The sequence below is a fragment of the Strigops habroptila genome, chromosome 8 (genome assembly GCF_004027225.2).
Source record: "Strigops habroptila isolate Jane chromosome 8, bStrHab1.2.pri, whole genome shotgun sequence".
Classification (NCBI taxonomy): domain Eukaryota; kingdom Metazoa; phylum Chordata; class Aves; order Psittaciformes; family Psittacidae; genus Strigops; species Strigops habroptila.
The window spans coordinates 31,190,264-31,207,758 of record NC_044284.2 but is presented as its reverse complement, the minus strand read 5'-3'; the positions used below and the strand labels follow the sequence as shown (position 1 = coordinate 31,207,758).

Genomic DNA, 17,495 nt, shown 5'->3' with positions numbered 1-17,495 from the left:
GGATCTGCCTATAAGACAAAGGATGTTTCAACTCGGAATAAACAAAAAATAATCTGAATTGTACCAAAAGCTGTCTACTGTGGACTTAATAGTACTGTAAGGAATCTAGTATCACAGCATATCCTCCCTCTCCATCTCTAGTGGTCTGGAATAAAATGCTGGTGTTGCAGCTCTAAACATTCATTTAGTTGGCTTCCTCCTTAAGAAATATCACAGTGCAAATCTTGGTGAAACAACAGCAGAACACTTAGGACTCACAGAGATCGTCTATATTAAGATGTATATCCACAAAGACTGGTACAAGAAACCCACACCAATAAAGGTCATATGAAAGTGAGAAGATAGATCTTATTTGGTCCCTACATCTTCTCATGTGAAAAGAAACTCTTATATTACTTCTCCCTGCAGAGCCAGGCATTTTAAACAGCAGTGAAGTGAGATCTCATAGTTCTGTCCCTATGGACATATGTCCATAGGCAATGGACAGTGAAGCTTGAACCTCTCGCCTTATAGGATACGATCAGGTAAGGGAAGCTGAGAATTTGTCAGCTATGTATTTGTAAACCGTGCCTAATTTAATGTGATCACAAAGGACAACATTCTGCTGCACAGTAATGAACAAGAGTTTCAGAATAGCAACAGTAAAAGTTAGTATCTACTCTGATTATGCAGAAGTTCTACTCTGAGGCCATGAAACAAAGAAAGGCAGAAAAAATGAAAACTATGCAGGTTTTCTTTTTTGATTACTAGTGTGTTTCTGCACTATTTATTTAGTACATCATTCGTTATTTAATACATGGCAGATAAGCATTGTACCATATACAAAATATATTAACAACTTCTACATATAGTTAACAAGTGCATTTATTTTACTAAGAAAACCCTGCAAGCCTGCTACAGGATTATTTTAGTTAGTTTGAAAGCAGTTTCAAGTATTCATACCAATCACTGAATTCTACAATGAATTTTAGAGGTTTTACTGTAATAGGTCCTACTTAAAAGAAAATTATCTCTCTGCCCCTTGAAGCTCTGTAAAGTCCACAAAGTCCAAAGAACCACAAAAACATGAACACAAATGAAATCCTCTTAATCTCAGTAAAATGTTAGCAGTAGCTTGGCTCAGGAATCAGTGCTAAATTACAAGTGCAAAAGCCATTACCATCAACAAAGTTGAATTTTCATCTTTCAATCAACTAGCCCTTTCAAACAGTGCAACTACAAATGATTTAGTAATTAGACTAAATAATTTACAAAAATAGTGCATTCAGGTCATAGATACTTTATTACTGGACGGAATACCCTACTGGCATATAATATAGACAAATATTTGAAACATCAGAGATGAGAGCACTGGTGTAAAACTAAAATGTTGATTAGAGGCCCAGATTACAGATTATTAACTGCTGCAATAATATGTGCCTAGGACTTGAAGTCACTGTACAAATTGAAAGAGAGAAGGAGAGATAAAAACATACAAAATATTAGAATTTCCTTGCTTAAAGAAGTACATCACAGATGAAACCTCCAAGTCGATATTAAGGAGATAAAACCAGCAAGAAATAGTTACGATCTTTCTGGAAATGATTCAGTCCCTTGTAAAACACAACCACAGTAGGTTAAGTTTCAAAATCTAAAATCAAAATCCACTCCCTTCTCCCCAAAATAAAGTGCATTCAGCCAAATTTTTAACAAAAATCAAACTGTTGGAAGAATACTACCCAGAATACTAAACCAGAACCGATGGTTTGGCAATCATGCTAACTGACTTCAAGCCACAAAGAAATAGAGCAATGATGAAAAAAAATGATCACGTGAAAGAAATCTAGAGTAAACCAGAGTAGCAGACATATCTAATGCCCATGAATAGAAAACATTGTTGACTGGTCTTCAGAACCAGCTCACTGCTGTGAATGACACCTGACCTACCACACCACTTCAGAAGTTACAGGGAATACCCCTATACCTGTGTAAATCTTCTGAAGTTACTCTACTGACATCCATAATACCCTAGAATTGAACTCCTGCTTTCGGGAGTCTTAACATGCAACATTTTGGTAGAATATACAGAAGAAACAACAACCATATTGTCTCAAGAGCTGGTGAACATGTATCATGAATGTGACTCCATTGAATGAACAGTAAAATATAAATTTTTAGAAATACAGGCTACCAGAGGGATACCACGCAAGTTTACCAAGAGCATAAGCATGCCCTATTCACTGTATTTGAAACAACCAAAAGTAACTCTATTCACTCGCTAATTTGGCCTAGAAAAGAAATACTGGAGGTATTTGAATCATACTCAGAACACTTTTCAAAAACACAGTGAAGGTCCAACAAAACAGGTACAAAGTACAGCTCTTATTAAATAACATTTTCTTAAGTTCCTTAGCTTTTCAAAATACGAAAAAATCATGGTAATCAAAACTTCGTCTCTTTCTTCCAACAGAAAACCCTTTTATCTATCACTTAACATTTTTTTTTTTAAACCAACCTCATTTACCTGTCTACTAAAAAAAAAAAAAAAAAAGGCAGCATCACTGTTATTTACAGGAAAAAACAAACAAAAAACCCCACCAAACTGTTCTGTCTGAACAGCTCAGCCATGGGAATACCTGTTTCATACCCCTAAAAACATGACAGCAGGTTCTTCCAGATAATACTTGCAGTGTCTTCATGTCATCCCCAGAACACAAACCTTTTATTTTACAAAGAATTATTTTTTTTTAATACATTCTCACATGTAACATGAATTGCATTGCAGATAGGATAGCAGGGATTAATTGAAAGCTGAAAGTTTCTTACCAAGTACCCCAAGGCGATAGTTGACTGTGATGACTATCACATTCCCATAACTTGCTAGAACACTGCCATCATATAAGTTTCCAGTGCCTTCCATATAGGACCCTCCGTGAATGTATACCATCACAGGTTTAGGTCCCCCACTGTCCCGAATGTCTGGAAAAAAATATTAGGACACATTTTATCTCAGGTCAGTACCAAAGAAGATACATGCAATATTTAAATTTTTTAGTGAGGTTATTTTTCTTGAAGTGTTTCTCAAGCAACATCTTTTACATAAGGAAATGGTCAGGTGGGCGTGTTTCTTTGTAGCTTGCTTGTAACTGAAGTTCGTATTTTTAAAACACTTGTTGGCCTCAGAAAAGCAGAAAGGAATTGAAAATGGTAACATGTTTCCTCATATGCAATAGGACTGTGGTCTGATTCTGTTCCAGCTGAATTTGACGTAAAACATCTACTAACATTAGTGTGAGCTCATTTAGTCAAAGCCTGAACACTTCTGAAAGCTCAGTCCATCTTCCTGTTCACTTAGCTAAAGGCAATTCACCATATTAAGATAAACAAGATTTCTGCTCATACATAAGTTGTTGATTGCTTCCAGTATGCTATGATAAATAATTCATAAAAGGGATGCATAAACAGCTGTCTTTTGATAAGTGTGAAGTCTAAGTTCTCAAAAAGTACTTGGAAGCTGTTTAACACTAGATCTCAAATGGATATTATTTTTAACCTGGGTAGCCTGAAGTTTAGGGTGCTTGGGTCCTTCTTATTTTACTAAATTGTGGAAAGGACTGCATATTTGGAAAAATATCTGCCTATGTTGAAACAAATTGTAAAGTTCTCAAAAGTGACTCTGAATAGAAGTAACAATTTTAAATCTCAGAAGCTCTGCCATTCTCTCAGACAACAAAATTAGATATTGGCATACTGGTTTGAGTTTCTTCTTAATTACGACATTGACTTGGGTATCCCTCCCCCCATATAGTCCAATTTGCAAATTGATGCATCTACTCAGAAAAATATTTAGAATACCACTGCTCCTTGTGAGGAAAGTTGTTTTTAAGTACCAATTCAAAGCAACAGTTAGTGGTGGGATAATATATATTTTTAAAAGTTTTTTCTATTGGACAGGAAAGAAATCAGCTACAATGTAAATTTAAACTTTTACATCTGGATTAAATTGTGTTTTGATCTCATGTACTAGATGCCTGAGTCTTTGCCACTGGCCAAGTCATAACATTCCCTAATAGTCCCTAAAAACCAGGAAACACAATAGCAAGAGAGTATTTGAAAATTTCCCAATGAGGAAATGTAGAGGAATATTCTGATTTGAAAACATTTTTTGTCATAATAACAGTATTCAAGTGACTTCCCTGACTATTCGCTTCACCGTCTGAAGAAACCTCAGATATACTGTTTACTCCTTTGATTTGGAGGAATCTTAGTTAAGAAGCTTTCAAGTAAGCTCTCTCTGAAGTTGTCTGAATTATTTCTGAAGCACTGTAAAGACTAGTAGGTGAGGACAGTTGCATGAAAAACCCTGCTTTTTGAATTTGCTGAAAAAGATCAGCACAGATGTGTCTGTTTATAGAAAGCCAGTTGCTATTGTTATTTTGATATTGATTCTAATTTGAAGAAAATGCCAGAACAGTCAAGATTAGAAATTTGATCTTTCATACTGGAAGTACTAAAACAATCATTTATTCCAGACCAGAAGGATGATGACAGCTTGTGCATGATATTGCTTGTATTGCTTTCCTCACTCAAGCATATAGTAAGGGCTTTTCAACACGCAATTTTCAGAGTGTAAAGCTATGGAGATTATTTACCTTCATTGTACACCAGATAGAATTATGAGCTCCTGAGGTTTAAAATCTACACCAAGGAAGAAGTCTTTTCAAATTCATATACTGTTTTCAGTACATGGTTTGTTCATAGTCTATGCTTTTTTTTTTTTTTGATACAAATATGGATGTAATAATAAATTATTAATCTAAAATCACTGTGTGACTGTTCCCAGCAGAAATTGTACACAGTTAATTGTATGCTTGGTGGTAGCACAGGGGGAGACTGTCTCAGAATTCCTCTTTAATTAAAATTACATAGAATTACAGAGCACCAACTGTGAACAGTAATGAAATGCTGGTAGTACTGGCCTGTTTATCTGGAAAATAATGGAATATTTAGAAAAGAATGGGCATCCTCTGACAGAGGAAGTACACATTCATGACTGAGCTCTGATCTATAAAGGAGTGATTCTCTGAGTAAATTCTGTCTATACCATTCTTTTGTTATTTCCTACTACTAATATTCTTGTACAGGTTGCAGTCAGATAGACGTATTTTCATCTGTGCCTATGTGCCACATCAGAAATCACTGCTGCAACCTATAGCTAGGAATATTTGAAAGGTGTGAACATTTGAGAAAACTGTTTACCTACAGATGTAGTTAACTAGTGGATATTATTAAACAATAAGATCAAAGGAAGAAAGAAAAAAAAAAAAAATCAGACCATAAGGAAGAATTTATTTCTACCTGAGAGTAAATGTTCCCCCAGGAAAACTACCATCCTTTAAAATGAAGGAAGTATTAAGATAGTATTCTTGGAGAATATTAGGAGGAGATACTTTGTGAGGAGAAATTCTGTATTTGTACAAAAGTGCAAGAAAGATGCACTTTACAAAAGTGTTTATTGGAGTTAAGTGTCCAATTCATCAAAGAAAATAATTCATTAATTGGGTACTTTTCAAAACCTGACCATAAATGATTTGATACATCTTTCATTTTTTTTCCTACAGGCTGGTATGAGTCCTTTGTGTGCATGTGCTGGAATGGTCTCAGTAAACTGTAGCTACACTTTCTCGCGCAGATTAATAGTTATTCTTAGATGCGGATTAATAGTTGTTTGTGGAAGTAGCTCATTCTGAACCTGAAGAATTGGGGTGCAAAGTAGTATTTTTGCCAATGTAGATTTATATACTGATTTAATTTAGTTGTGTACTGTACTTTTTGTTCAATTGTGTTAAGTGTTGCTTTAATTAAAAAGCAGAAACAAATATTTTCAAGAACACATGCAATAATAGTGCTGTTCAAAATCCTCAAATTCAACTCTTCAATTTTCACTCACACACAACATCAGTTTTGAGTGCTGTGATTTGTTCAGTTTTAAATTGCTAGTTCATAAAACATCTAAATAGGTCTTACTGTACAGCAGAGAATAGTCTGCTATGACATTTATGACATGTACATGAACTTTCTCATTACGGTTTCAATCATCTCCTCTGTTCTGTACCTTTCTAATGTTTGTTACATCTACTTTTTATGTCTAGTTTTAATTACACTACAGGCAATTTAGGAATAGGGATGTCTTATTCTATGTTTTTACATCACACAACAGGGAACTGGGTCTGACTGTAAATACCAGTCACAAATATCATCAATAACAAAACATAATTAAAGCTTCAGTCATTTGAAGCTGATGTGAATTGGCCACATGAGCTAACAAGTATAATTTGCAGGGAACAACCAAAACAGTAAAGGAAGAAAGACTACTTGGAAACGACTTAGCACAAAAATATAGTTAGTTAAGCACTGATGTCACAAGCATCGTTTTTCTAATTGTTATAAAGAATCATAACATCTTGATGTGAGCATTAAGTAAATCTTGGGTTTTGAATATGAAACAGCACAATAATGTGGAAAACTTTTAGATTTAGGTTACTGTAAAATCTATGTGCTCCTTACACTGAATATGGCTATGCGTGTAGCTCTTTCATAAGCTTTTGTCCTAAAATACTTAAGTAGAGCATGGTACCAATCAGTGCAACTCTTACTGATTTAAAAGCCTTTTAACAGCATTTGACCTTTCAGGTCAAATCTGTCAGATGCCTCATAGACACCCCGCTATTTTAATAAGCTAGTGCACTTAACAGTGCTAATATGCAGACATCCATTAATGCCATGTTTTTAACATGTGATACAAAACTAGATGTCCTGAGACTATTAAAGTAACTATTGAACTTCTGTTAGCAGTGACAGCAAGGTTCTAGACACATTTCATTTTAAAATATAGCCTGCAGCCATCGAGTTTCAGAAAATAGAACTATCTCCTTTTTTTTTTGTTTTTGTATCTGTCAAACCAATGGATCATTTTGTGCACTCTCAAACACTTTACTATCTTTACTTAAAAGTGATTTGAGATCCTGATGGAGGACTCTATGAATGCATACTTTAACATAAAAAAAGGCCTATGCTTTTACAGAAAAGCATCTGGAGCAGACTCTTATTAGAGTAGGACCTCAACATCCAGGTAGGTGTCATTTTAAATTATTAAAAGATGATGGCTAGAAATGCAAAAGCTGACAGACTTTTCACTGTACAAGCAACGCTTGGCAGTGCTAAAATGTAATGGAGCCCCAAAGTAGTGCTTAAATTAAAGGTCTGTCAGAATTTTCATTATACGCGTTTTCACATATTAATAACATTACCACAAAAATTCAACATCATCTGACCCGAGGTTCTCAGTGTAAAGTGAAAATATAATCAGCACAATTTAAGATGCAAGTTACGTTGGAATCTGTGCTTGGGAGTTGTCATCACAGAACTAAGATGAATGGGTGACAGGAATCACAAATACGTCTATGTGTATCAGTCAGCAAGTTCACCTAAATTGGTAAGATTTGTGCTATTCCAGCCTGGCTGGAACTCATTAAAGGCTGTAATTAAGGCTGGAGCATGTGGTTGCTTTTTGAGGTAGACAAATGTGGTCTGCTGTTTACTGATCTCTCAAGTCCAAAAATGAACTAATGCCAGACGGAGAGACTTTTTTCTCTCCTTATTTCTTACCATGACAGTTGAAAGCAGATGAAATGCTAAACTTAGAAACCTAGTCTATTTTAATACTAATGGAGCAATAGGGGTTTTTGGAGAAGATCCTCAATTCTGAAATGTGCTCTTTTGTGCCAATGATGCTACAGTCTATTAAGCATAAGAAGGGATTTGCAGATGCATTCTGCATCATTAGCAATTTAAAATTTGAGTGGATTTTTGTTTGTTTTGATTTAAAACATGCTCTAGACCAAAACCTTCCTTCCGCCAATGAAGTCCAATAGCCCATATAAGACAGAGCACGAGACTAAATGATCAGAATCATCACAGTTACAGACTGTGAACAAACAGCAACATCTGTTCCTAATCTGTCTCCTTTTTCACAGGAGAGATTGGAATGGGGAAAGGAAGGGTAGAAATATCTACCAATTACAGTGCAGACCCCGCTGAGGCATATATTCTCAGGTCCCTGCTTTACTGTGGACACGGTGTCTGCATTCCTCAAACTTAGCGTCTGTATTCCTCATTTCTAAAAATTGCATAATAGCATTCCTCTATCGCAGAGGGATACTGTGAGACTGAATACATTAAAAACAGAGATGCCTAAAGAGCATTGGGGACTAAATAAGGATTTAATATTGACAGATTGATGTGCTAGGTAAGTTCTGTATGACAGAATGGTGGCTGAGAAGAATTCATTTGTGAGCAATCCTTCACAATATTTCATACATCACTAACTACCTAGAAGTCCAGTTCTGATCCCTGAGCTGATTAATGATTTGCGCTGCTGTATTTTAAGTCCTGCTAAGAATTTTAGCATATAAGAACTAAGAGTGCATAAAGAGTCACTGGGTTTTTTGCTATAATTTGCTATAGCAAATTAAATCAAATTAAACTACCACCTTACCAAAATTAAGACTGAGATACTAGGATTAAAATACTCTTTTAAACTAAGCCTTGTTTCTAGACTGGGGAAGGTACAGTTTATTTAACTGCTCAGCAACTTATAGTTAAAACTTGTATCTACACTACGTATTGCTTATCTGCGTATCAGCAAATGAGCATATCCACCACTGCTACAAAAAGGAAAAGCCCCAGTGCTCACTGGTTGCAGATGCTTTTGGCACTCTTGGTTTTGGTGCCTACTCAAGTAGTTCAATACTTATTGAAAAACAGGTAAGCAATTTCAAGTGGAGACATAAAAGGGTTAAATTAAAACCAGCATTCATCTAGATTGGGGAAAAATACATTTATATAGTTTCTGACTTATCACACATTTCACACTCACAGAATTCGAAAACACCTTCATTTTTTAAACAGCAAATTTGCAGATCATTAGCTGGTAATGTGCACTACTGCCTTTGGGTCTTTTGAAAGTAAAAATGAAAAATGATCTAATTAAGCCTGGTCTACTGGTTGCAGTACATACCAGAGATCCAAGTTTGATTACCGATTCCAGTGCTTGTGCTGGCAAGGTTTGGACCACAATACTGTGGTAGTGACATGTAGCAGCAGATGGGAGTAGGATTATTGAATGGTGTTTTAAAATTAAATCTTCTCATCAACTCTGATGTTTGAGTGATGCAATACAGAATACTTTCCAGGTATTTGATCCAAGAAGCTGATATGAAAGATCTTTCTTTAGGAAAGGTATAATACAAGAAATGGACATGGGAGCTCTAAATTTCTTAATACATAGAACATCCTAAGCATTTTAGAAATCACTGGACATTATGTAGCATGGATTCTATGGTTGTATGACACATTTGTTTTTCACTGTGTATCACTCAGTCTCCCTAATATTCCAACTTTATAATTCATTTGGTTTGGCATTTGTTTTATTTTGTTTCAGTTATTCATGTGTAGATTTTTACGTTGAATAAAAACTACCATAGTGTAAAATGTATTTGAAGGATTTGATTGACATCTTAGCATAAATCCAGACAGCTAAGATGGCTTTTTGCTTTGCCTTTCTCTTTCCTGCTACTTATACCCAAATACATGACTTGAATTTGGGAACTCTTCAGTTCTGCATATGCAACAAGTGCTAGAGTTCCAATGTAGAAAAGCAGGTTCACAAAATGCAGGTCACCTGCTACTGCTCCTCCACCAAGGGACAGTGAAATGCAGGGCCTCAGCAAATAGGGTTTCTACCAACCGAGCAGACATCCTAGCAGCATTCAGTGTCTATTGATCATAAAAATTTAAATTTGCCCCATCTCTCTGTGACTCTCACAAGCAGTAGAAGTCTAATTACTGCCTGCATTCTTCTGTTGGCATGGAAAGAACAAAGCTGTCACTTGTATTCCAGAGAAAATTAATTCCAGTACTATAAATTACAGAGATTTATTAGTGTTGCAAATGTGTTTCTTCCTCTCTAGTTTGACTGCTGTGTTCTTACAGCTTTTTCGCTCTCTCCAATTGTCAATTTGGGAGACAGGTTTTCTCTGACATGGACACTTGTTCTCCAAAGACTGAGATCCCTACTCTCATCTGATTCTACTTACTAAATTGCTTTCTGATAGCAACCACTCACTGCTGAATTTTAGCAAAATGAGTAGTCTCTTTTAAGTGTGTTTAAACAGAGAAGGACTCAACAAATGTTAAGCCATTAGCATCTGTCTTGGCAATTATACAGCAATTTAGGAGAGCCATTAAGGTCCACTGGATGAATAACCCAGGTTTCAAATGGTTTCTTAAAACATATTGTTAAAACAAGGCAGAGTAACTTCTACAGTACCTAATTCACTATCACAAGTCTTGGAGAATATACAAGAATGTCCCTTGCAATATTTTGCCTTGAACTAATGTATATTCTAATTCCTTTATATATTCTAATATTTGTATATTCTAATTCCTTTATTACTATTATTATTCTCCCTTCAGTTTCTGTCCTATTGAACTGCCTTTATCTCAACTCATGAGTTTCACTTCCGCTCTCCTCCCTCTAATTCTCTCCCCCATGTCACTGGGGGTGGGGAGGAATAGTGAGCAAGGGGCTCTGTGATGTTTAGCTGCCTGATGGGTAAAACCGCAACACATGAGAGCTTTCAAAGGAGATTTTCAATTAGGTTCTTCTTTCAAATCTTGGGCCAACTGGTGGACTTTCATTCATATGCTTAACATACACATTTAGTAGAGGATCATGAATCAGACATGTATAAATTTGTGGGTTTATTTGTAAGTCTCTGTTCAGTTATTGGGTAAGAAGTTAAATGCTCGTATTTGTCTTCCTTCATCTTTTATGATAAGATTGCATATTTCTGTTTGAGTAAAACACTTAATGTTCTGTCATGAAAAATTTCTTAATTAAGAGCCTTGTAGTTTACAAGTTAGGCTTCATTTTAATATCTGGAAAAAAAACCCAAACCAGATATTAACAGAGAAGCAAGCAACAACTCTACCAGTCTCATATGGTAATTTGTTTTACTTGTTGACCATAAAACATAAAAAGTGTGTGTTTAAGATTCAGCATTTGGAAGCACATCTACTTGAAGGGATGAGACTGCTCAGGAGAAAGAGCCCCTTGTTACCATTTTCATAGCCCTGAAAAAAAATCAAAGCTGCATAAATTATTTGATTAATAGACATAATTCATAAACAGAATAATATGCTTGACATTTCAAACTTCCAATTTTACTTGGTAATAGGGTTTTCTAAGGGTCAGCACAAGCAAACAGGCATCTTTATATGCTTGTAAAAACAGAAGGCATCAGATTCCTCTAGATGACCATCAGTTTAGCTCCACTGAATTCACTGGTGCTGCACAGAACCTCATCAATTGTAAATATTGCCTGCCATTCTAGGACTACCTCTCTTTTACATGGAGGTGGGGTAATCTTGCATTTGTTTGTTCATGGCAATGTAAATGCAAAAGGTTTTGTATTTGGGGAAATTCAGTTGCTTAAGAGACACTTTCTAAGAATTTTCTGTATTTTTCCTTTAATAAACACATTTTCTATGTTTATCAAACTGAGGTCAGTGAAAAAAGAAACATCTTTGTACTCGGTGAAATACATAGGGTTAGAAAACATGCAAAAAGGTGTACAGAGAAACTTTAAAAGAGTGTTAGTTTAAATACTATGGACAAAATTCAGTCAAAAGGTGGGATGCAACATATCAAAAGTCCATTTCAAGAAAACAAAAAAACCTCCTCTTTAAATATTGTTACTGTTTTGTATCAAAACGTAGAACTTAACAACATTCTTTCTTTAAAAAATTAAAAATATATATAACAACAAGCAAGAAGACAAAACACATCAAAAATGGGAATAAAAAAAAAAAAAAAAAAACCTCTTCAAAAGAAGACAAGAAGTCAAAAAAAGAGGGGAGAAAAAAGATTTTCAGGGATCCTTGTCATGCAAATCAGTTTGGCGGCAAAAAAATACCTTCATCTTCAGCACCGTCATTATCACCTAAATCATCTGTCTGTTTCTTTGTAAGGGGACCTAGGATTGAGAACGGAGAAAATGGAGGAAAAAAGACAATTCAAGAATATACAAGACTGAGGAAAAAAACAGTGAATATTAAATTCCCATGGATGTTTCAAGAAAAACATTTGCAGGGAGGGAAATCTTAGTTTCTAACAACAACCAAATTTTCATTATGTTTTTCAAACATTACAGCAAAACCTTCCCTAGGGGGTATGGCTATTAGAAACATCTAGCACAAGAATCAAAGAGTGCCCAGTGCTTTATTGTTTTTAAATGAAGAATCAAAGCTTGTTTACTAAAAGCATACCCACCATAAACTATATTTATCCACTTAATTTGTTTTTTGTTCTTGTTATTAGGAATAGTGGAGACAAGAACTGCCAAATTACCTCTTGCATTTGATGCAATAAGGTGGCAAATAAATGTCTTCGCAGTTGGTTAAAACAATATTTTCTGTGAAATGCTAATTCACATTTGTAAGTTCAACCATTTAAGCTTATAATTTACAAAGATAAGCATGGGTTTATCCTTTTTTTTTTTTTTTTTACACACTCATTTAATTCTCTTTTAAATAGAATTGTAGATTCCCTTGAAACCTTTGACTACCTCCTGAGATATTTGTAAAGAAACATGAAAATCCATAGGCGAAGTAGAAACAAGACTGAAATCCTAGACCAATTGAAGACAACGATTTTTGCAATTGATTTCAATAGGGCCATGGTTTCATGCACAGTATGCAAAAGTTGCATTGAATATGGAATTGAAGTTTTAGCTTGGGCAGGATACACAATATCATAATTCCATATTTCTATAAATGGATGGCAAGACAAAAGTCTTTCGTGCTCAGCACCTGTATTATTAGCAAGTGGTAATAGATTCATCGTATTTTTCCTTTACTGCGTAATACAAAAAATACACCAGAAGGAAAGTCAAAGGCCATTCTGAAAATATTTCCATGTCATATATTTTACACACTTAAGCACAAACAAAAGACAACTGGAACTCAGCATTATCTTTCCTTTTTTTCAGAGCTTTCTCATTTCCATGACGTTCTGTAATTTGCATGCAAAAAAGCAATCAGTACGAACACAGGACTAAATAACAAAAAAAGAAAAAGCCGGCCAAGCACAGAGTAGAAAACAAGAACTTCTTCATGCATAAAATAGCAAAAGACAAAAAAAACAACAAAAGAGATATGAATAGTATGTGCTGATATTTGCAGTAGATGTAGGCAAGAGACATGCATTAACTCTAAGCACTATGGAGTATTAAAACATTTGTATTTCAAAAGCTCTCTCTAGTTCTGTTATTTTACAGGATATTAGTCATTCAGCACTAAACGTGTCATTTATAGGAAAATACCACGTATTTGAATGATACATTTCATAAAAAAATAAAATCATAAAATGTTTGTACCAGGTGCACGGATTTGAGAAACAGAAACAACCCATGAAGTACCACGAGATTTTAACTGTGAAAGTAGGAACTGGACCATATTATTGAAAACTGAAGCCGAATACCTCAATTACTGTGTCAGTCAGGAGTATAGTTCTAAACTCATTCTACATACAGAACACTAGCATCATACATCATAAATTAAACATGAGCATTTTTATACTCACATCTGTAACAATCACTCTGTTTAATACAGAGCCTTGGTGATGCAATAGCTTTTCCTAATACAAGCCCTGAATATAATCTTTACAATATATGGTATCTAGGTAACTTGACCCTATCCAAATGCACACATTTGAATGTCTTGCTGCCCATCACTCTCATTCCACAGCATCTAACTAACACCACTAACAGTATTCTGTTAAGAAAGAGATAAGACAAGATTTCTGCCACAAGTTTGCTCCAGTCTGCAAATACATCTCAACAACAGCTAGCTTAGGGAAACATAGACCGAAATGCTTCAGATTTTGTGCTTTCTGGAGTTACAATGCTATCTGAAGGCTAGAAACCAAAGCAGAGTTTGGTCCTCATGCACCAGGCATGAAACTACTTACCTATTATTTGTACTTTACCTATACATACAGGGATGCTGTAGAACTTAATTTGTATTTGTAAATTGCTCTGCAATCTCAAAAGAAACATCAGCTCAAGACGCATTGTGCACACGGGTGTCTAAAGTGTCATAAAGCAAGATCAAGCAAATCATAGAATCATAGAATACCAGGCTGCAAGGGACCTCAAGTATCACCCGGTCCAACCTTTCCAGGCACAGCATGATCTAGACTAGATGTCCCAGCACCCTATCCAGTCAAATCTTAAAAGTGTCCAACACTGGAATAATCTTCATAGGGAGGTGGTGGACTCCCCAATGGCTGATTGTTCTCATTGTGAAAAATTTTCCCTTTGTTTCCAGTTGGAATCTCCCCAAGAGTAGCTAAGTGGTTTTAAATCCTAAATCTTCAAAGACGAAGCAGAGCTCTGAGCTTGACTATTGATGTTCTGTGTTGCCTGTTACACGTATGGCTGCTGAAGAAATTTTTTTAAATAGTGAAAGTAGTATTAAAAGAAACTTTGGATTAAGACTTCCACCCATTTCAGCAGTAATTCTCATTCTAAAATCCATAAGAAATGGCTTTTGCTTCTGATTCTCTGGGTAACAGGCTACATTGACTAACAGCATCGCTATGTCTGTATGATCATGAAGACTGACATCTTGAGTCCTTACACAGGAAAACATACTGAAATCACTATCAGGTAACAAAATAAAATCTTGCAGAAAGAGCCTTACAAAACATAAGAGCAATAGCCTTTTAAAGTAAAAATTAATCAGGACTGAAATCATAGAATCTTCCAGGTTGGAAAAGACCTTTAAGAGCATCAAGTCCAACCATTAACCCAGCACTGCCAAGTCCACCACTAAATCATGTCCCCTGAGCACCACACAGAATCATAGGATCATAGAATGATAGAAGCGGTTGGGTTGGAAGGGACCTTAAAGCTCATCCTGGGCTCAGTTTCCTCTTCACAAAATACAAATCACAGGTCAGTCCAGCAGCAGCCTTCTTTCCATGGTCTCCTGTCGCTGGGTTTAAGTGCCTGGACAGTGGCCATTTCTGATCTGGCAGGACAAACTTTCTCAAGAAGCTGCAAAGTTCAGCAGGGAAGAAGCTCTGGGTTTCTGAGGCCTTAAACACCACTTGTCCCACTGCCTTCTCTTTCACACAGCTTTCCCAGACCAGCATCTTCCAAGTTCCCAGCTATACAACCAATTTTGGCATTACCCAAAATGCAACATGACAGTGGCTGGAGCTGTTCCAAGGAAAAACCTTTGTCATGAAGCATCTTGCCCTCATCATCAATCTGCTTGGGTGCCACTAAGTCAGGGAGAGTCGAGTCCATGTCCCTGAAGGGTCTCTAAGCAGCCACAGCACCAACAGGGAAGATGAGTTAGTGAACTGCAGCAGGATGCTCTGCCTGGGGTGGAAGTATTCCTGAAGAGCACAGACATTATCCCTGCACAGGCAATGAGGGAGAATCCCAGCAGTTGCTTGCAGTGCACTGGCTGGAGTGATGCACAGACAGAATGTGACTGCAAAAGCCAGAGCACAATGTACTTTACGTGCTGTGGGCTGGTTTATTTAAAGTTTCCTGGGGCAAAAGCAAAAGCAGAACTGCTCCACCACCCTACCTCCTGTGTGACAAAGAGCACAAGAAGCGGCTGTGACCTCTGCTCCCCTCTGCTGCAGTCATGCTGCTGTATTCCAGATGCTTCACTCTGCTCCAGGAAGAAAGCACTTCTGACACAAGATGAGCAGAAACCTCTTCTCTGGAGTCAGACTCAGTACATGCAATCGAGTCAGTCCTGAGCAGCCAGGAGCACAAGGCTTCTAGAGCTCCAGAAAGTTGAGAGTTAACTACAGTCTTGCAATCAGTTTAAACTGTCCCAAGTGACAGTATCATCAGACTCTTACCTGAACCAGTGTCTCTGGCTACAGGGACAGAAATGGAACTCCTCTTCACCTCTCTCCACTACAGTAAACAATACAGTGGCTGATTCTTCCTGAACTCACACTCTATCTTCATCTAGAAATCTTGTTCCACACACTTTCAGAAGCACTTCTGTGACTCTCCAGATACGCAGCACTGCCAAGGACATGCTGCCAACAGCTTGATGGCACAGCCTGGCCCTTGTGCAAGCTGCATTCTGCCTGCAAGGTAAACTGCTCCAACTAATGCTGCAGCATCAACTGTGACCATTGTAGCTCCTGTTAGCACACACGGGCAAAGTGCAATGCTTGGTGTTTCCTGCAAGGGTGCTAGTCAGGTCTGAGAAGTCTGGAAATAAATCGCTTAGTAGGTGTATAATTTTCAGCTATTTTTTGCAGGTTTGAATTAATATTTCTAGAGAAACTTTATGATTTTGTAAATTAAATGTATCCCTCAACTAGATTTATTTCTTTATCCCTGACTGCTTATTCAAGGTATGATTCTTTATGGTACTTCCATCATTTTAACATTCTTTTCAGGTAACAGAAACTAATTTTAAAAATACTGATACTAAGACATGATGGACTAGGAGCCAATGAAACAAAAAAGTGTATACGTTTCACAGAATGTTGATTGCCAAAAGTCTTTTGTCCAAAATTACTTTTCACTGTTGTTCTACTGTAGCTTGTGAAGGCCCACTTATTCCTCCTCTTTGACCATTTCACTCACAAAAATAGGCATCCATTAGAAAAAGACCATTTTACTATGTTTAAGACATAAGCCTTCAGATAGATACGCTGCCTTATTGTGCTGGCCTAATTTTTCCTTAAAGTTTATACAATAAATACTAAATATCAACAAAGTAATCAGGTACCATAAGTAAGGGAGGGAAAAGAGGATACTACAGACTCTAAAATGCTGATGCAAATATGATTTACTTATCAAGAAGCTCTCTAAGGTTTAGTCTCATTTAGCCTCATGTTGCTGCATACTCATAACTCTCATTAATGTTAATGGGAAAGTAGACCCCTAAGTCAGTTTAAAAGGGGGAAGAAACGGTTACTGCATTTTACATTTCCTAAAGGCAACAAATAGTCTTGCTACAAAAGCTAACTGAATGCTATGTGCAGGAGGAACTCCTAATAAACTCTCTACTCAATTTAAAAATAGTTCTTACATTATGTAAAGTATTATTCAAATATTTATTCTATTTGTATTGCAATCAGTGCTAAGGACGCAACATGATGCATTTTAAAATCTTGCTATTTGACTATTATGTGCTTGTAGATGGCTTTCCTTTGCTCAAAATAAGAGAAACAACATATGTCCTGTCCAGTTAGCTAGAAAGTAATTATGCACTCAGAAATAATTAAATCCAGCCATATTAATTCTGGTTTTTATCATTCCCTTTGATGAAAGACTAGGGTACTTTAGCTTCCAAATACATTAAAGCTGATTATAAATTCTCCCTTTATGGTCTCAATTCGGGAG

The 17,495-nt window shown here is 36.3% G+C and overlaps 1 protein-coding gene across 13 annotated transcripts in view; it reads right to left on the bottom strand.

The window, feature by feature from the left end:
- The window catches only part of NLGN1 (neuroligin 1), a 406,008-nt gene that overhangs the window by 198,099 nt on the left and 190,414 nt on the right, over positions 1-17,495 (bottom strand). For 10 of the 13 annotated variants that reach the window (XM_030495209.1, XM_030495216.1, XM_030495218.1 and 7 more), the window contains 2 exons: positions 12,018-12,077; positions 2,806-2,958 (listed from right to left, as the gene is read on the bottom strand). In XM_030495209.1, the coding sequence (XP_030351069.1) occupies positions 2,806-2,958; positions 12,018-12,077 (213 nt within the window). The remainder of the gene's footprint in view (positions 1-2,805; positions 2,959-12,017; positions 12,078-17,495) is intronic. The other 3 variants (XM_030495219.1, XM_030495221.1, XM_030495220.1) reach the window with 1 other exon arrangement.